The sequence below is a fragment of the Zea mays genome, chromosome 1 (genome assembly GCF_902167145.1).
Source record: "Zea mays cultivar B73 chromosome 1, Zm-B73-REFERENCE-NAM-5.0, whole genome shotgun sequence".
NCBI classification, from domain to species: Eukaryota; Viridiplantae; Streptophyta; class Magnoliopsida; order Poales; family Poaceae; genus Zea; species Zea mays.
The window spans coordinates 263,077,297-263,098,102 of NC_050096.1; the positions used below are offsets into that span (position 1 = coordinate 263,077,297).

Consider the following 20,806-nt stretch of genomic DNA (forward strand, 5'->3'; position numbering starts at 1 on the left):
GATTTCAGCCCTCTTAGACGGATCGAATTTGAATACGAACGGATAATTTCCTTACCATTTACACCCATTCGACTGCTGTTGATGGCCATGCTTTGAAGTGGACTTGTTAACCTGCCGACCACTGCCATAGTTCTATAGGTTATGAGTTAACAAAATCTTAGAGTCAACATATTTAGCCCTTAATTGATCTCTAATGTAGGTTGCACGATGACTGCACACTTAGAAATCGACAGGAAATGCAACAAAACTAAAACAACATCATTTAAAGGTAAATAATGGGATAGCCGGATGGGCAACCACAAAGGATATAGATGGGAGAATCGAATCGACGGACTATAGCAGTCAACGAGCCTATTTGGATAACTTTTTACTGGATTCTTGTGCGAGAAAAAGCGAGGAAACACACCCTAATGGGACAAACACTTTGTTTCAACGTAGAATCAGAAACGACGCGAGAACAACAACAATGAGAGAAATCGCATGTGATTCTCTCCTCGCTTGGACGCTCCTACTCCGCACCACAACAGCACAACTCCATTCCATGGTGTTCTCGTCACTCTATATATGCCATGCTTGAGCAGTGAGGTCGCGATAGTGGAGAAACACCAGCAGCTACACATCTGTCTCGTCTTGCTCATTTGCTCTACTGATTCCTCTCCTCAGCCTCCGTCAGGCTCTTCCTCCACACACACCAGCACACCGTGAGTGTATCTATGACAAATTTGCTAAATATTAAATAGAAAATTAAGTGAAAACGATGATTTAGAGATCAACAATTAAGATCGGAGCCTTGAACCATTGCATACCCAGATTGTTGCGAGCGTGACGAGGACGATGTCGGTGTTGTATCCGACGAGGCACTGGGGGATGCGGGTGCGACCAATGTGCATGGAGGATTTGTCGAGGATGGTGCAGGCAAAGATGACGCGGATGGTAAGAGTGTGGCTGTGCATCTGGGGTTGTAGCTGGTCGACGGTGGTGAAGACCGGCTTGCGCACGGTCTTGGCGCCATCTGCGGGATCCGCAGCCAGCTCCTACTGGATGCCGCCAGAGGGTGTTGTAGCTGAGGTAGAGGCCGGCCAGGGGCGGACCCATGGGAGGGCAGGTGGAGCGTGCCGGCGAGATACTTCCCCTGCAGCGAGATGTTGGCGGCGGCGCAACGGGCATCGCACGCGACGCCCTCAAATCTCCTGTAAGGTGCTAACACACATGGGGCGTGGTCAGGCGTCCACGATGGGTGCTGGTGGCCCGTCCGTTCCAGCACGCGGCCCGTAGCGCCAGAAGCACGCACACCTTGTCTTTGTCCGTCGTGCGGGCCTCACTTGACACCTAGCCACGAGCGAAGAAAAGGAAGGCAGCGAGCGCGACGATGCAGGAGCTTCTTCTAGAAGGCTCCCGTGTTATGGAGGCTGGCTTGTGGACATTGGAAGATGAACGTTGGATGACGAACATGTGGCTAAGAAAAAAAAAGGTTGACGTGGCGCACGGGTTTGCAACCTTTGCGTCCGGCTCTATTATATAGAAATTTGCCCCAACAAGTTAATGATGCCTATCCGCAATAATTCACGCCTCGACGAAAGGAACAGACAATCATCCATGTTGAGAAACTTGTGTGAAGAAACATCAAGCTTGCCTCTGACCTCCTTGGCGATTGTGCGCTCCGACAAGCCCTCACTTACATCTAATATATGCTATAAAGCAGTCTTGTTGTGTAAGCTGAGTTGTCGAGTTGAAGTGCCATATGTTACATATCATGAAATGACTCATCAATATAAAGAGATGTTCCCTCAAAACCACATGCATTCACCTGAGCAGCCCCACCATGAGCCAAGTTGTGCGGCCAATCTCGAAAAATTGCGGTTGCACTATGACGACATCGCCGCTTACAATACATTGGTCTAGATTTTTCTTCCATTACGAGTTGCCCTTTATTTGCCTATAAATCAACCCTGATGCCCTTATCGTGAAGTATCACACCTGCCTAAGCCATCAACGTAGACGCCAACTCATTATCGCTCCTCCACAGCTCCAGATCAACGCGTGTTTTACTCCTCAAGCCAAAGGACGAGCCATCGTCGATCTTTCCAACGAGAGTTGACACCCCCAATTTGAGTCACTTGAGTTAGTCATTATGATTAAATAAAAATAAATAAATAATATATAACATGTGTGGTCTAGTTTTGTTAGACCTAATCATGGATCATCCGACCCGACCAATCCAACGGATAGGTACGGGACGTATTTTTGACCCGCAATAATTCATATGCCGAGTATGGGCCATGATTTTTGACTAAAATCCAACCTAACCCGAAAACCCGACCCAAATCCAAGAAACCTAATCCAACCTAAAAAATCCCACTCCGACATGTGAAACAGGGAGGCACAGGCCAACCCGACCCAACGTTTAAACATGCCTAAGTTTTGTCCACAAATTCTCAGAAACAAAAATATGAAATTAGATCGGTAATTAAATCTTTTAATTAGAATATATAATGAAAAAAACAAACTAAAATGCCTTTTAGTTTTTAGTTCCTCATGCATGTGCGAGTGGCCATGGGTATAAAGGGCCTGTTTGGGAGAGCTTCGTTTCAAGAATTTCAAGTTTATAGTAGATTCTTCTATCCAAACAGGTCAAACTTCACGAGCTCTAGATTTAAAAAAATTTGAAACTTGAGGCCAATTTCATGAAATTTTCGAAGCTCCTCAAATGGTGCTTCAAAAACATTTTTTTATACTACCTCATGAAGTTATAGAAAAATTACCCACCATGCCACTATTTACACGTTGTAACCCTTCGCATCTATTTATCTCTCATCCTTTTCTTTTTCCTTATCTCTCCTCCCGTATCTTTTTTCTTTTCACGGCTTGCTTCCCTGTTTCGCCATGGCTGGAGATCTTCCTGCGTTCTGCACCGAGGAGATGGATCGCGAGCTCTTCCAGCGAGGAGTACCCATTGGGGCGGGCATCACCACCGCCGGGCATGGCCGGGGCGCCGCAGCTACGGGCCACGCAGCCGCCCCCGCGGATCCTGGCCGAGCCGCCGCTGGGCTTGCTCGCAGCGTCTCCGCAGCCGCCCCCGCGGATCCTGGCCGAGCCGCCGCTGGGCTTGCTCGCAGCGTCTCCGCAGCCGCCCCCGCGGATCCTGGCCGAGGCATCGCCGCCGCGGAGCTTGGTCGCGGCGCCTCCGTAGCCGACCCCACGTATACTGGCCGAGGCGTCGCCGCCGCTGGGCTTGGTCGCGGCGCCTCTTCAGCCGCCCCCACGGGTCCTGGCCGAGGCGTCGCCGCCGCAGAGCTTGGTCGCGGCGCCTCCGCCACGGGGCACTCAGCTGCTACCGCGGGGATTGGGCGGGGGCATCCGCCATAGGCCGCGTAGATGTTCAGATTGATGGAGACGAAGGGCTTCCCCATGGTGCCAGTTCAACAGCTCCTGCGATGTTCAATTGCAATGGCGATGTTCGTTATTACAGAGAAGGAGACGAAGGCTACGTTCCACGATTCGACATGGCTGACGACTAGTTCTACGGCCTTGACATGAATGGAGACAGTAGCCGCTTTCTTGGTCGTGGTCATAGCCGTAGCCGAGGCCGTTCCAATGGCCATACACATGCACGACAGGCTCCATCAGCTGTTGCTCGGGTCCGAGGACGTGGACGTGGTCGTGGCATGAATATATGCCATACTGCAAATGCTACTATGGTTAATGGACTGACTTCACAACGATCGGCTAAGAACCCTGTAGACTCACAGGTACAAACATTTTTACTAACGCCATGTCCTTACAAATTTTGTGATGATTTACATGTTTTTAATTACAAATGCTTGTTGCTATGTATTGTTAGCTATAAACATTCCATGGATTACATTATGCTTCCAATTACTCAGGGCGATTCTATGGATTGGTCAGTTCCTGAGCATGTTTCCGTAGTTTGTAGCTTATTTGCAGAACAAGTTCAAAAGGGTAATCGGCCAAACACTCATTTGAATGTCGTGGGTTATGCCGAAGTGTCTTCTAGGTTTTTTCAGATAAATGGGATTGAATTATCTAAGACTCAACTAAAGAACAAATGGAAAAACTAAAATGTGACTTAACCGCATGGAGAAAACTGATGAGGAGGCAAACAGACACGGGTTGGGATCACTTGAGACAGACCATTGAAATGGACCCTGAGTGGTGGAGGAAGATCAAGGCGGTTAGTAATCACTTGAGACAGAACATTGTCATCTCAACTTGTAATTATGCTAAAATTACATAATTGGTCTGTAATTATTTTCTAGGAAATCCCAGGGTGTGCAAAGTTTAAGAAAGGTCCTCTACAGAACGAGGCAGATCTTTCCAAGATGTTCGATAAAATTACAAATGAAGAGAATGACCATTGGAATCCTATGACAGAGAACCCTATCATACCAAAAAATCATGAGCCTATAATTAATCTTGAATCTGATTTTGCAGATGTTGAATGTGAGCTTCCCAATGAATTTGCATCAGCTTATAGTGATGTAGTTCAGGAGGTTTCTCCATCGGTTGGTAATGGCAATAAAAGACCTCGGTTTGTCTTAGGAAAACCAGCTAAGAAAACAAAGGTTGGCACTACGATTGTTATGCAAGAACAAGTGACAAGGATTGCGAATTCTGCTGATGCGCTTGCTGCAAAGAAACTAGGAGAGGTCACTATCAAACAAGTAATGGATTTAGTTGTATCCTGTGGGGCAAGGATTGGTAGTAATGAGCATTTCATTGGTACCAAGCTATTTATCAAGAAGGAGCAAAGGGAGATGTTCATGACCCTAGATACTGATGAGAGTAGGTTTCTTTGGCTTACTAGGCACTATAATGAGCAGTACAATGCATAAAAAGCTTTTTCGGCAATCTGTTAGACACTTTTATGTATTAGAATAATCTTTTGTAATATACTATACTATTCGAGTTATGTCCAGTTTCATTTTGCTCACAAAGTGTTGTCTGTATGGGCTCTGCATTTGCTAAACTGTAATAAGGTGATGTGGCCTTATCTGTTGATGAATCCAATTCAGCTTCAATTTCTTTATGTGCTGTTCAGAGAGCTGCAAAGCCTTGCTTATGTGATGTTCAGCTCCCTTGAACCCCCTTGAGCTTTTCATATGTGTTGTTCATATGTGCTGTTCAGCTCCTGCTCCAGCTCCTGTGTCCGAGAGTATGCACCTTTAGTTCATACTAGAGATAAAGCACAAGTATAGGCATCCGTCCGCCGCTCAATTTAGTGCTCAACACACATGCTAGAGATAAAGCACAAGTAAAATAATTGCTGCTGGAGTTATTGGAGTCCATGCATGCGTGTGCACCCTTCAGGTGTTCCACATGGCAATGTTGTTGTCATGCAGCACACAGGCTGCTACAGTACAGGCAGTTTCAGCACAGGACACAATCAAACTCAAGTGTGTGATATTATATGTACTCAGAACTGACAATGTTCCTGTTCTTTATGTTCACAGCTCAGCATCAACAGCCATGCCACTTTGAAACATGCATTTTTATATACCACTCATTTTTTTCCTGGCTAATATTGTCCTTCACCATTACAATGGATTGCACATTACCATTCATTACATCACTAGTGTGCAGCACAGGCCCATATAGTTTAGCAAGGTTCCAAGGTCTACCCGCAGTCTGGAATGACATGTGGTTTGTTTTGTTTTTCTTGATCACCAATTCATCATGCTTAACATGAACTTTTCAATCTTCCTATTACAGCCTCACAACCATTTTTTACAAAAGATTCTGCCCAATCGCTGATGAATGACATATGCAATTATACGCTCTTTCAGCAACTCTATTTCTTCACTTGATGCGACTAATTTATTCTCAATCTCACTGAGTTGTTGCTCAAGCTGATTGAGAGAGTTCAGATTCAGCTCCAAACAAATATGCATTGCCTGTATTTGTGCTCATTGAGAGAGTTCAGATTCAGCTCCAACTCTTCTTTTTGTGACAGTGCTTCTGAGAGTACCAATTGTGCTTTAGCAAGATCATCTTCCTTTATGCGAGGCGCCAATTGTTTTTTCTTTCTTTCTAGTACAATCGATTGTCAAACACCTGCTCTACCAAAGTTTTTATTCGAGTAGTGCTGTTCGTGCCACCGCAAACCATTGGAAGGGGCTTCGCTTTCACATGGGTACTACAGCATCATGCATGATGCTTGGGGGGAAAAACTGAAGTGTGACTGAAGAGGCGCACAAGTGGCGACGTTTTGTCGTCCATAGCAAATCAAAGGCCTCTGATCTCGTTCAGAAGCTGCGGACTTGTTCAGATGTATCTGCTCAGAAAAGGGGCCCGGACTTGGTTCAGATGTATCTGCTCAGAAAGTTTTGAATTAAGATCAGCAAGTGACCCTTGTAGAGTTTCATTTTCATCCTTCAAGTTATCAGCATCCTCGGATGCAACGTTCTGTTCAAAATCTGCCACTTGTGACTTTGACAGCTCCAGTGCCTCAATACGCAGCACATTAATATTTTCAGGATACTATTTTCCCTTGACATGAAAGATATGATGGAGTACTATAACATTGTTTTTGTAAATTGCAGTTACATGAAGATGACAGCTCTACGGATACTGACGAGGATACCGAGGTTTTTATGCATATTTGTTTGGCAAGAACACAAATTCCTACAACTTATATTGACATGTACGTCGACAAGAATCCAACTAGAACATCAACATTGAGTGGAACGGGATGGTTGAACGAGACACTAAACACTCCGGGTGAATGTCATTCACAGCTTCGTATCTGCACAGAGATATTTATGGACCGCCATGATATATTGGTGCAAAGGTACGACTTACAAGCTTCGTTGCATGTGAGCACATATGAGAGCGTAGCCATTTTCTTATTCATCTGTGGTGGCAATGAGTCTAATAGAAGAAGTCAAAATCGGTTCAAGCATTCAGGTGAAACAATTAGTAGAAAATTTGAAGAGGTCCTCAATGCTATAATGGCTATGGGAAAAGATTTCCTAATGCCAAAAAATCCAAATTTTCCAGAAGTTCACAAGAGAATAAGAGACGACAAAAAGGCTTACCCACACTTTAAGGATTGTATTGGTGCACTTGATGGTACGCATATTCGGGTATGTCTTCCACCAGATGACCAAGTAAGGTATATTGGAAAATCAGGAATACCCACGCAAAATGTTTTGGCTGTATGTGACTTCGACATGCGCTTTACTTATGTGTCGACGGGGCAGCCAGGATCTATGCATGACACAAGTGTCTTATACAGTGTAATAAAAGTTGATGAAAAATTCTTTCCACACCCACCAAGAGGTAATGTGTCTTAAATGTTTTTCCTTAATTTGCAATATCAATATACAAGTATAAGAACTTGTTTCCTTTTCGCTTGTAGGAAAGTACTATGCTGTCGATGCAGGATATCCTAACCGTCCTGGTTACTTAGCACCATACAAAGGTGAAAGATATCACATGCCTGAATGGCATAGAGGTATGGAACCAAGAACTCCTAAAGAAAAATTCAATCGTGTTCATTCGTCCATACGTAATGTTATCGAGAGATCATTCGGAGTACTAAAAATGAAGTGGCAAATTTTATACAACATGCCTCCGTACTCCATGTACAAGCAAAAAATGATTGTTGTTGCTACGATGGTCCTTTATAATTTCATACGAGAGCATAGGATAGAAGACTTGGACTTCGCTCAATTTGATCGTGATCCGGATTATGTTCCAACGATCCCAGAAAGATATAACAAATTTGCAACAGGCTTCGATGGCTTTACGACTATGCCTAATGCACCAACTATGGACATGTTTCGTGATGCACTAGCCACACAGCTTGCTCTTGCTTGGAATTAAATTTGCACCATATTCAAATTTTACATACATTCATATACATTGTAAATGTTTCCATGAAGACTTGACAATATTACAAGTTGTCGTTATATTGGTGTGTATTATTTTATATTAGAATGCTATCTGTTTACAACAATCACCGTGCATATTAGCGACAACAATCACCGTGTATATGACGTGTCGTACATACTTTAGAAGCTAACAGACCATCGCAACACCTAACCAGCACATAGTACATGATTTGCAATGTGATACAAGAAATCAGGTCCAACTCGAATGCTCACGTTATATGAACCAAGAAAGAAAGAAAAGCGCAGCATCCATCTCCAGCTGACCTTTGGCACAAGATTTGCATCCTTCATTTTTTTGAAAAGAATCTACACCAAACTTTCTATGCAATCCAAGACGAAACAGGCACCGGTCGTTATGCACCAGCAGAAAACGCTAACATGCTACGCAAGCTTTGCAACTTTTCCTTCTCCAAAGGTCTGCTTCTTTTTAAAAAAAAACCAAAGCCATCGCACTAATAATTAAGGGTATTCAAGGAAACTCACATAAATCGTTAATATTATAGAAGCCGAAGTCTATGATTAAGCCAAACACTCATCGGATCCACCTAATAATTTATTGAAGTTGTTTTATAGTGAAGCTGGGAAACCAAAGCTACAATTCTTGAAATGAAGCTCTCCCAAACAGACCCAAAATCTAGGTAGTATAAAATTAATTTCAAATTGCTATAAATTATGCCGAATGGTGGAACAGTCAAAGGCTTAGTCATGATTTCAACCACTTGATCTTGGATGATATGATCCACACATCTAACTAGTGAGATACTGTTTATGAACAAAGTGATAGTCAATTTTCACATGATTGGTATGACAATAAAATACCAATAAAAATATGGATTCGTCGCGAGATAGGTAGCTGTCACACCAAAGAGTTGGCAACTGCGTTTGTAGTATGCCAAGTGCCCGAAGCAATCCTTGCACCGAAATAAATTATGCATTAACATTAGCGAACTCCTTAAATTCAACATTCATACTCGAGCATGAGACTTGTATTGTTTTGCACAACTTTATTCGTGGTAGCGACTTAAAAGACTATTTAAGAGGTGTGACATAAATGAGGAGCATATGCTTAGGGCATGTACAACAGTTCAGACGGCTGCTGTCTGCAAGTATTTAATACGCAACGGTGCTGAGATTATAGGGTTGTCTATATACCGTCTGCAAACTGTTTTTATTTAATACGCAACGGTACTACGTGCGATGGTCGACTTGTACAACGGTGCTGCGGCGTCGCTCGCTGTCGTTCTCTCGCCAGGCGACGACACGCTCGTCGACATGCTGAGCGGAGGTTCTTTTTGCTAAAATGTCAGCTCATAGACGGCTTATAGACCCCTGTTGTACGTGCCCTTAGATAATCAAGTGCAAGTACACTGACACTAGGGAGCGATGAGTAGGACACGAGATTACCATGAACACCATTTGTGAATAGAACAGCTACCAGATTGGCCAGTGCGAGAGCTACATATGATAGCTACGTGATTATCAACTTTTATAAAATATAGACTTCTTTATTTATCTACTATATTTTCAATTATTTTGTTGCATCAATATTGATCGTTTCCTTCTATCTATATTTATGGAATATTGTAATGGTGAAAATCATGTCAATTCTAAAAAAACATTGTACTACAGTTAGTTTGAGTATAAACCGTCTATACTCCGTTTGAATATCGATATTGGAATGCATAAAATTAAATTATACTTCGTTTGGATATCAATATTGGAGAGGATAGAATTGAATTGGGTTGATTACCAAATCAGACATGATATTGAAATGAATTGAAATGAGATATAATTCCAATTCTATTGTTTGGATATCACTGAATTGTTAATATTGGAGAGGATAGAATTGAATTGGATTGATTACCAAATCAAACATGGTATTGAAATGGGATATAATTCCAATTCTATTGTTTGGATATCACTGAATTGAAGTTTGAAATTATGTGGTCTAATTCCACGCAATACGAGGGGTGGGGTTTTATATTGAGAGGGTGTTTCTAGTTATAGTGCAATTCCAGGGAATTGAGCCTCTAATTCCAAATCTCAATTCGATGTGCAACAAAACAACATAATTTAGAAAAGCTAATTCTAATTCCTAATTTTGTGCTCCAATTCTACATCCATTTTAAAATGGAGTATTAAGTTTAATACCAAATCAACCATAGTATTAAAATGAGATGTAATTCTAATTCTATTGTTTGAATGTCACTGAATTAAACTTCTGAATTATGTGGTCTAATTCCACACAATTCAAAGGGATGACACTCTATTGGGGGAGAGCTTCTAGTTATAGTACAATTCCAAGAAATTGGATCTCTGATTCGAAATCTCAATTCCATATGCAACCAAACAACACTCAGGAAAGCTGATTTCAATTCTCAATTCCGTTGTCCAATATCTTTATCTAAATAGGATATTAATTTTTTTCACTGCAAACGGTTCACAACAACTTTTTTCACAGCTCGTAACATAAGTAGCAGAACCAGACGCACCTTTTAAACAATAATGAAACTATACTCAAGGAGACATTCATATAGAATTCCTGGTTTCAGATAAACCAAAATGGAAGTTTATAATAATTAACATCTCAATTCTGCTCGGGAAGCACTTATAAGGGACATTGTGATAACATGAGAAATTGATCAGAAACGTCAAGAAATTAGGTGCCCACCTCAACTCCGCAGGATTTGGAAATCCGCCTTATGGACACAATATTTGCAAATGGGAATAGCCCATTGGAACCACAGAAAGCGGAAAAGCCACAGCAGAATTATTTACTTCACCGACACATTTAACATCTCACATCGGCCATGGCAGTTGGATATAAACAAGGTATAATGCAGAATACAGCCGAGAGTGAAGCATGGAGTGAAACATGACAAACAAGCAATCAGCTGAGAGTAAAACTAAAATATATTATTCTTCACCAATGCAGCAACTTCGAAGTTACAACCTATTTTTGGTTTTGAATTAGCAGGTGCCTTGAGAATCTGCTTCTGCTTTCAGACAACATGCATATGTAAATTATCATGCATAATACTAGACTTGAAAAATATTCAGACGAGAATTTTATAATATTAATTTAAAAGACCGAAATATTTAAGCACGCCTATTTGAAAAAAAAACCACAAGAACGGGAAAAGGTAGTTGCCAAGAACCACTTCCTTGGTTATTTATTAATAGACCGGATGGCCGGATGAAGTCAAATGCAATCTGGTCGGTACTTCCCACCCTCAATTGACAAACATCGTCCATCTAAAAAAAATTGTAGCAGGTTTAGCCATCTCCTTTTGTACTACTGTAAATATACTCCCTTCACCAAAACAGTATTGATATTGTACCGTGCCAAAAGGTCCTATCTCAATAGGTCTAGAAAGTAGAACTCGCAAGCTTCATCAAAGAATAGATGGAGCGCACAATCAAAGAACAGATAGACGTAGAAGTAAAACTAGATAATATAGGACTAGGAAATGCTTTGACAAATTTCATGGTCGTGTAGATTTAACTAAATAACTTGAACATTATAAATAAAATTGTTAGATGTCATGACGAAGCTGATACCTGTTAAGAATCTTCCCCTTGAGAAATGCAAACAAGTAGAGAACAGGTACCTTGTTGCTGAGCTCCATGCAATCATGGACAATACCTCAATTTCCACCAAAAGGTTGATAGGTTCCTGGAAAACAGGAAAATAGAATTGCACACTCCCTTCGCAGGCATTATCCTGTTCAGGTTCAAAGGGACTTTCTCAGCCCATCTCACAACAGTCCAGGCTAAGAGGCTCTCAGACTGTTGAGAACACAGGCACCCCTGGTGCAATTTTCATCACTAACAATCCCATTGTGATACAAAGAAGACAAAAGCATAATGATAATGCTAGGGAGTACAATACAGAGTTTTTTATTACAGTACATAATGGCATTCACAAACTGAAGGTAAGCAACACCAGCTTTATTCACATACTGCTTACCATCTCATTAGATAAGATGGTAGAACAGCTGCTGATGCCTTAGCCACTAGCCAGAACAGCTGCTGATGCCTTAGCCTCATTTGGAATGGATGTCTCCGAGGAAACCTACAGGAATTTTGCACTGAGTAAAAGAGCTTCTATATTCAAAACTACGAAGAACGCAAAGCCTAAAAAATAATAGTTTGATGAAGTTCCACAAAGATACAAATAAGAGTTTAAGCAGAGAACAGAAAATGCTATCACTAAAAATTGCATAATACAAATACTTCTTTTGGGTGATAGCACTGCGTTCTGCATGAGATTTATATTCAATAATTAACAATACAATAATAGAAGCACAAAAACATACATGGCTCAAAATTTATGATCACATACTTTTTTTGAAACATTTCACATATAAGATATGACATATGAGGGACATGGCTATTTATCCAAGAGGACTAATTTCCGAAGCACTCATCAATTCTGCAAACTCAGAAAAAAACGCTGTGTCCATGCTAACTGACTAGCATGTATTATTACTGTGTACTGACGTATCAAGTCTGCTAAAGCTCATTTATATACTCTCTTATATGTGAAATTTGTTGAACTGTTTTAAATATTATCGCATGACTATATCATAGATTACTTCATGCTTCTTAAAGGATCATACAACTTCAGAACAGAACTTTCATGGATGAGCTCTTGCAAGGCAAACTCTACATGATAACAGACTGACCTTATTTCTGAGCTGCATAGCTTTCTGGTACATAGATCTCCCCTCCTGCTTCACCATGTTGTTCCCCACTAATTGTTTTCCTTGCAGCCAAAAATTCAGCACTCATAGCATTCATTCCTTGTATCACAGCTTCCTCTACTGTTCCATAACCATTTTCATCAGCATACTTCCTGATATCCTCCGTGATTTTCATTGAACAAAACTTGGGCCCACACATTGAGCAGAAATGTGCCACTTTGGCACCCTCAGAGGGCAATGTTTCATCATGGAAAGCCATAGCAGTTACTGGATCCAGAGATAAAGCAAATTGGTCAAGCCATCTAAACTCAAACCTTGCCTTGCTAAGTGCATCATCCCAAGCTTGTGCATAGGGATGACCCTTCGCCAAATCAGCAGCATGAGCAGAAATTTTGTAGGATATTACACCAGTCTTGACATCATCACGATTGGGCAACCCAAGGTGCTCCTTTGGTGTTACATAGCAAAGAAGTGCAGTGCCAAGAGCTCCAATGTTGGCAGCACCAATGGCTGAAGTGATGTGATCATAACCAGGTGCAATATCAGTTGTCAAAGGACCCAATGTATAGAAAGGCGCTTCATTACACCACTCCAACTGTTTCTCCATGTTTTCAGGAATTTTATGCATTGGGATGTGACCCGGGCCTTCATTCATCACCTAAAAGTCGATAAATATCAGGGAGATTGGTCTAAAGTGAGTTACATACCAAAAAAAGAAACATAAAACTTGTGTCATTTAGTGACCATCATCTATATGTTGATCAAGACAAACTCGTGAAGGCTGTAAGTAAAAATAGGCAATTCCTAGACAAGCTTATTAACAAAGGTAAACTGTTGTACTTCCAATACATATAATTTAAACATACTGCTATCAAACTAAGAGTAGATCACTAATTAGATGCTACACAGCTAGACCTCATCTTTCATGCTTGATATGCAATATGTATATCCAGCAATCATATCTGGTCATAGTGCAACAGAATAATTTTGTCCATCGTACATTGTTTAATCAAACTTGTATTTTCAAACCCATAAGTTGCAAACTTGCAATATCTAATATTTTTTTTCTGACCATCTCTGCATATGCACTATCTTAAATTAATCATTTACCTTATGCTGTTATGCATTTTGAAGTTAAAACCATGTTCGTATTTAAGTATATATAATAAAAACAGGAATTTTATTGTCACCTGCACATCTTTCGCCCATGCTCGACGTGTTAGTTCACCTTGAGTCAGCAGTTCTGCAAACTGTGCACTATCATTTGCATCATAAATGGAACCAGGCCTCAAACCATCACCAATTGATAATGCCACATCATACTGATTGCATATGTCAAGAATGTCATCCCAATGTTCATATGCAAAGTTCTCCTTGTGATAAGTTAAGCACCATTTTGCATGGATTGAGCCACCACGTGAAACTATGCCCGTCATTCTCTTTGCTGTAAGAGGAATGTAACGAAGCAGGACACCAGCATGGATTGTGAAGTAATCAACGCCCTGCTCAGCTTGTTCAATCAAGGTATCCCTAAAAATTTCCCAGCTCAGATTTTCAGCAATACCATTTACTTTCTCAAGTGCTTGGTAAATAGGAACAGTCCCAATAGGAACCGGAGAGTTGCGAATAATCCATTCCCGCGTCTCATGGATATGTCGCCCTGTTGAAAGGTCCATGACAGTATCAGCTCCCCACATCGTGGCCCACTGGAGCTTGTGAACTTCCTCCTCAATGGAGCTCACAACAGCTGAATTCCCAATATTTGCATTCACCTTTACAAGGAAGTTTCTTCCAACAATCATGGGTTCCAATTCCAGGTGCCTCTTGTTGGAAGGAATTATGGCTCGTCCACGGGCAACTTCTGTCCGAACAAATTCAGGACTAAGGTTCTCACGGCTGGCACAGTATAACATCTCCTCTGTTACAATTCCCTGTTTAGCATAATACATTTGTGTGTACCGAGGACTACCCAGCTTTTCCCTCCTATCAATCCATTCCTTCCTTATCTTTGGGAGTCCTGCAAAATATTTTGAATGCTTATTATAAACTGCATAGTGTGTTAAGTTGTATGCTGTAGAGCAATAGAACTTCTTTTACCGGAATAAACTTGATAGAGCCCTTATTTCTCAAAATATATTGGTATATAAAGCAGAATAGTGCATAGACAAAAGAATTGAAAAATAGCCAGCAAAGAATGATGTCAACACTTCTAGGTTATTCTGGTTTATCAGTGCTTATTTTGTTGTTTGATACTATCACATGTAGTTTTATAAGGAAAATCGTGCATCACAATTTACAGGAGATATATAATTCATATTATCACCCTTTTTCAGAAAACCAGGTTAACTATTTGTTGAGGCTTTAACCTCGGTCAACATAGTCCCCGAAGCTAATTATCAATTCTCAACTAATGATTCTTATCTTAATTTTTGTCATGATTGCATCATAGGGATGTCTTTGTATAGCTTCATATAAAGAGACCTCGTACTATGGTGAAGTTGAAGAAAAGAGAGAAGACACAAAGGCAACCGTTACACTTCGCGAGAAGACGAAGATAGAGATTGAAATGCGAAGAATGCTGGTCTGTTTCGCTGATTAGCAAAGTCGAAAGCAAGTGAAGAGAAATTAATTCATACGGACTTTACGAAGACTTGTCACCGAAGATCCTCTTCCCAGAGTCAGATAGACGCTTAAGAAATATAGAATAAATTATGTAATGACTAGGTTGCCTCACGAACCAAAAAGATTGTAGATGCTCGAAGTAATAAAATCAGGGGCATTTTAGACATTGTATTAGGATTAACGAAGACCTTGTCCCCTATAAATACCGCTAATATGTGTTCTCGGACATGAAATGCCTACTTAATTGAGTTTATTCTATTCTTTGATGAAAATGTGAATTTGATACCAAAAACTGGCACCCATCGTTTGTGCGTGCTTGAAAAAACCCCATGACCATAAAAACCAAATGGCTAGACCCACAATGAAAACAGCTCCAACCGGAGATTTTTGAAAATAATATATTGTATACCAATTTGAAGATATGTGAACACAACTAAAAAGTATGACAAAGCAATTGAAGACACGAAAATGAAGCAAGGCCAGTGAGTTACCAATCCTTGGGCTTATATTTTGAGGACCACTGGTGTCATATGTATCAAAGTGCTTCTGATCTCCAGTCAAATGGACTCTCCGGAATGGAACCTTGAGGACATGACCTGATTCCTCGTGGATGATTTCACTGAATAGCATAACCCACAGACAAACATAAGCTATATATTAAACTGTTAGCATGTCCAAGAATAGCTATAAGGTGAAACGAGAAAGGGCATCATGCCTTGATTCTTTGGTACTCCTTGGAAAGCATTCTTCAAAAGATGGGAGTGGCAGAAATTCTGGAGCTGTTGGGTCGACTGTGTGCCTATTTTGCTTGGTTTTTGGTGGCTCTGCTATTGACTGGTCAGTCACTGAAGCAGCCTTGGGGATCAAATAAGCGACGCTAGTGTTCCTGTCTTGCGCATCTTGAAGGCGTGGAATGCCACCAAAACCAGATAACAGTGCAGTTTTTGGGAACTTCAGGGCGCTGCAGCTACTCTTCAAAGTCATTGCTGGTGAAAATGAGGGTTGCAGTGCAGCCATTTCCTGATCAAGGTACAAAAATAGTAAGGCAACACATTGAAATAGGCTGGAATAATACTTCTCGGTTTTCTCTCTCTTTATCTTTCTTTTTGAGGGGCTTTCCTCTATTCTCCGTTATTCGGTATCCCACGATTTGATCGGTTATTGACTAGGGTTTGGTGCATCTCAGGTTCAAATAGCCTCTCCACATTTACGAGAAGAGAACATATCTGGTACATATGGAAGCTTAATATGTGAATCATATGCACTAAACTTTCATGTGCACCAGATATGTTCTTTTTAAAACCAAAAACCCAGCGACACCAAGATTCGATTGGCCATGGAAGATAGCAGTGAAGCAAAGAGCGTCATTTTTCCCCGTCCTGAAGGAATATCCGAATATTCGCGATCAGGAAGGAAAGCGGGGAACAATGCAAAAGGAGCAACAGTGGCGATTCCGTCATTGTAATTTTGTACATTACCTCATTTATCATCCTAAATGTCCTAATCGCTTTAACGCTATTCAGATGCAATTTCTTCCCTTTCTATGCTATAGTCAGTAGTATAGAAGGGATTAATTCATCCGAGTGGCTTAAAAGGGACAAGACATTTGCGATGAAATTGTACACATAATTTTGTTATAACTGAACGAATATAGTAGATCGAGAATAGGAAAGAGGTAAACCCACTGGGGGTCGCCGGATTCCCGTTGAGTTCGCTGCTGACTCGTGTCGCGGGCGCGGGAACGACCGCGGTCGACGGCAGACATCGTTTGCGCGGCGGCAGAGGACGGAACCTAATCGCGGGCGTGTCAGGGGTGGAGGATCATCGCCGGCGAGCGACGGCGCACCTCCCGTCCTCCGTGCTGCGTAGCCGGTCGGTGCTCGTGCGGGCGGGAGGCGGCGGGATGCGTGTGCACGTTGGTGTCAGGGGTTTGTGACTTTGTGTAGCAGGCAACACTGAAAACCGAAAGCCGATCGTGGACAACGGCCTACATGGCGCGAACTGGATCGTCATCAGATGAAATGCGCAAGGTTTCTCACCTCGGAGGAACGGCGGGTCCGGACGCGAGGCGGCGATGGTTGGCGACGGCGAGAGAGGAACGCGTGTGGAGTGGCAGATTTTTCCTTTCCTTATATATATAGGACGCCGTGCGGAAGAGGATAGGGCACGGGTGGCCAGTGGCCAGGCCACACCACGACGGCCTCAGATCTTTGCAGGATCAAAACGGACGGAAAATCTCTCATGTATCCATATTTTATCATCTAAAATGAAATCGAGTACGGAATAATCAAAAATAGAAATTGAAGCGGGATAAACGAAATTGCAAAAACAGAAACAAAAATACTAATGGAAACTCATAATTTAATACAAACTAATCGGTTGCTCGTGCGTTACGACGGCTTATAACAATACCCACGTAAACTATTAACAAAAAAATCTAAATTTTTTTATTGATTGTCTCTTCTCTCCATATAATTTTTTTATTTGACTAAGCGAGTCGACATCGTGGTAAAGGAAAGACCATATAGACAGACGATGTCGAGCCATCGAATGGATACCATAGTCAGTAAATCAGGGACCTCATCCCTCGCCTCCCCCACTTCCAAGGTTTCGTAGATCGGGAAGGGAAGAGAAGAGGCAGTCATACATGTTCGTTGCCGGAGAAGGACACGACAAAGACATTGACATCTAAAGGTGACATAGGTACTATACCGCTAAATACATACGGGAGAGAGCACGCAAGCGGAGAAAGAAGCTCAACCAGGGCAGCTGGCGAGAGAATGTGAGTGCCTTCCAACTCTGGACCCGCGGAGGCGACACAACACCATCACCAACTCCATAGCATATGCCGACTGTTGTCGCGCTACAGGCTTTGGTTGTCCAATATCTCAGATCTGGACTCGTCATCGCCAAGATAACCTAAGCGTGACAGGCACCATCGTGTCCTCCTCGGCGACATGCACGACGAAAAGCCAGGAGCAAGACCGACTCGTCCGTACTCGCGTTGGTCGACTCGCGGCTGCGACCGTAGGCAGGGGCAGTAGGTTGGGGAGGAAGAACATGGCGAAGGCCGGGAAGAAGAACGGGACGTCCGACGACGACGAAAACGATGGTGCGTGTGAAAGGGAATTAGACTTACACCTATTTTCCTAATTGATTTTGGTGGTTGAATTGTCCAACACAAATAATTGGACTAACTAGTTTGCTCTAGTCTACAAGTTATACAGGTGCCAAAGGTTCACACTTAGACAATTAAAAAGACCAAGAAATGGGATCAACAATAAGAGCAAGGGATAACCGAAGGCAGCCCTGGTCTGGCGCACCGAACTGTTCGGTGCACCACCGGACAGTGTCCGGTACACCACCGGACAGTGTCCGGTGCACCAGGGGACTCCAAGCCAAACTTCGCACCTTCGGGAATTTTCAGAGGCGCTTCGCTATAATTCACCGGACATGTCCGGTGCACACCGAACAGTGTCCGGTGCTCCAGAGGAGAGCGACTCTGAACTCGCCAGCTTCGGATTCCCGCTCCGCTATAATTCCCTGGTGACGTGGCTGGCGCACCGGACAGTGTCCGGTGGCGCACCGGACTGTCCGGTGCGCCATGCGACAACAGCCTCCACCAAACGGCTAGTTTGGTGGTTGGGGTTATAAATACCCCCAACCACCCCACATTCAAATCATCCAAGTTTTCCACCTTTCAACTACTTACAAGAGCTCTAGCATTCAATTCTAGACACACTCAAGTGATCAAATCCTCTCACAATTCCACACAAATCCTTAGTGACTAGTGAGAGAGATTTGTTGTGTTCTTTTGAGCTCTTGCGCTTGGATTGCTTCTTTTCTTTCTCATTCTTTCTTGAGATCAAACTCACTTGTTGAGGCAAGAGACACCAATCGTGTGGTGATCCTTGTGGGAACTTTGTGTTCCAAGTGATTGAGAAGAAAAGCTCACTCGGTCCGAGGGACCGTTTGAGAGAGGGAAAGGGTTGAAAGAGACCCGGTCTTTGTGACCTGCTCAACGAGGAGTAGGTTTGCGAGAACCGAACCTCGGTAAAACAAATCCTTGTGTCTCACTTCCTTATTCGCTTGCGATTTGTTTTTACGCCCTCTCTCGGACTCGATTATATTTCTAATGCTAACTCGGCTTGTAGTTGTGATTAACTTTGTAAATTTCAGTTTCGCCCTATTCACCCCCCCTCTAGGCGACTTTCAATTGGTATCAGAGCCCAGTGCTTCATTAGAGCCTAACTGCTCGAAGTAATGTCAGGAGATCACGCCAAGAAGGAGATGGAGACCGGCGACAAGCCTACTACAAGCCACGGGAAGGCTTCATCGGAAGAGTCCCGCAAAAAGGGGAAGGGGAAGGAGAAGAAAGCCTCTTCCCATAAGTCGCATCAGAGTGGCGACAAGAAAAAGAAGATGAGGAAGGTGGTCTACTACGAGACAGATACTTCATCACCTTCCACCTCCGGCTCTGACGCGCCCTCCGTAACTTCTAAGCGCCATGAGCGCAAGAAGTTTAGTAAGATCCCCTTACGCTATCCTCGCATTCCTAAACATACGCCTTTACTTTCCATCCCATTAGGTAAACCACCAACTTTTGATGGTGAAGATTATGCAAGGTGGAGTGATTTAATGCGATTTCATCTAACCTCACTCCACAAAAGTATATGGGATGTCGTTGAGTTTGGTGTACAGGTACCATCCGTAGGGGATGAAGATTATGACGAGGACGAAGTGGCCCAAATTGAGCACTTCAACTCCCAAGCCACAACAATACTCCTCGCCTCTTTAAGTAGCGAGGAGTACAACAAGGTGCAAGGATTAAAGAGCGCCAAGGAAGTTTGGGACGTGCTCAAAACCGCGCACGAGGGAGATGAGCTAACCAAGATCACCAAGCGGGAGACGATCGAGGGGGAGCTCGGTCGCTTCCGGCTTCGCAAAGGGGAAGAGCCACAAGACATGTACAACCGGCTCAAAACCTTGGTGAACCAAGTGTGCAACCTCGGGAGCAAAAAGTGGGATGACCACGAGATGGTTAAGGTTATTCTTAAATCACTTATTTTCCTTAACCCTACTCAAGTTCAATTAATTTGTGGTAATCCTAGATATACACTAATGACTCCCGAGGAAGTAATTGGGAATTTTGTGAGCTTTGAGTATATGATCAAGGGCTCAAAGAAAATCAACGAGCTAGATGATCCCTCCACGTCCGAAGCACAACCGGTCGCATTCAAGGCGACGGAGGAGAAGAAGGAGGAGTCTACACCGAGTAGACAACCAATCGACGCCTCAAAGCTCGACAACGAGGAAATGGCGCTCGTCATCAAGAGCTTTCGCCAAATCCTCAAGCAAAGGAGGGGGAAAGACTACAAGCCCCGCTCCAAGAAAGTTTGCTACAAATGTGGTAAGCCCGGTCATTTTATTGCAAAATGTCCACTATCTAGTGACAGTGACAGGGGCGACAACAAAAAGGGGAGAAGAAAGGAGAAGAAGAGGTACTACAAGAAGAAGGGCGGCGATGCCCATGTTTGTCGCGAGTGGGACTCCGACGAAAGCTCT

The 20,806-nt window shown here is 42.7% G+C and overlaps 1 protein-coding gene and 1 long non-coding RNA gene across 12 annotated transcripts; both read right to left on the bottom strand.

Annotated features, from left to right (window-relative positions):
- Nucleotides 1-244: 244 nt before the first annotated feature.
- Nucleotides 245-1,771, bottom strand: LOC103643759 (uncharacterized). The gene is made up of 2 exons (XR_561267.4): nt 807-1,771; nt 245-725 (listed from the first exon to the last, which is right to left on the bottom strand). It is a non-coding gene; the product is annotated as an uncharacterized lncRNA (long non-coding RNA).
- An 8,890-nt stretch (nt 1,772-10,661) lies between these two features.
- On the bottom strand, nt 10,662-17,461 carry LOC100285440 (uncharacterized). Of its 11 annotated transcripts, none has more exons than XM_035968101.1 (8): nt 17,281-17,461; nt 15,957-16,261; nt 15,733-15,860; nt 13,810-14,636; nt 12,602-13,277; nt 11,884-11,988; nt 11,525-11,702; nt 10,967-11,168 (listed from the first exon to the last, which is right to left on the bottom strand). In XM_035968101.1, exons 2-5 carry the CDS (start codon nt 16,256-16,258, stop codon nt 12,603-12,605), a joined length of 1,932 nt encoding a protein of 643 aa, XP_035823994.1. In that variant the 5' UTR covers nt 16,259-16,261; nt 17,281-17,461; the 3' UTR covers nt 10,967-11,168; nt 11,525-11,702; nt 11,884-11,988; nt 12,602. The 11 variants fall into 11 exon arrangements, with proteins under 11 accessions (XP_035823988.1, XP_035823987.1, XP_035823995.1 ...); XM_035968100.1 differs by having other exon boundaries at nt 11,525-11,723; XM_035968098.1 differs by having other exon boundaries at nt 10,969-11,168; nt 11,475-11,702.
- Nucleotides 17,462-20,806: the final 3,345 nt, after the last annotated feature.

What these genes read in the sequence shown, in the direction of transcription:
- LOC100285440 (XM_035968095.1), bottom strand. Translation starts at nt 16,258, where the DNA reads ATGGCTGCACTGCAACCCTCATTTTCACCAGCAATGACTTTGAAGAGT. An exon ending in AGGAGTACCAAAGAATCAAG is followed by an intron (nt 15,861 to 15,956) that starts GCATGATGCCCT and finishes TATGCTATTCAG; the next exon opens with TGAAATCATCCACGAGGAAT. An exon ending in AAATATAAGCCCAAGGATTG is followed by an intron (nt 14,637 to 15,732) that starts GTAACTCACTGG and finishes AATATTTTGCAG; the next exon opens with GACTCCCAAAGATAAGGAAG.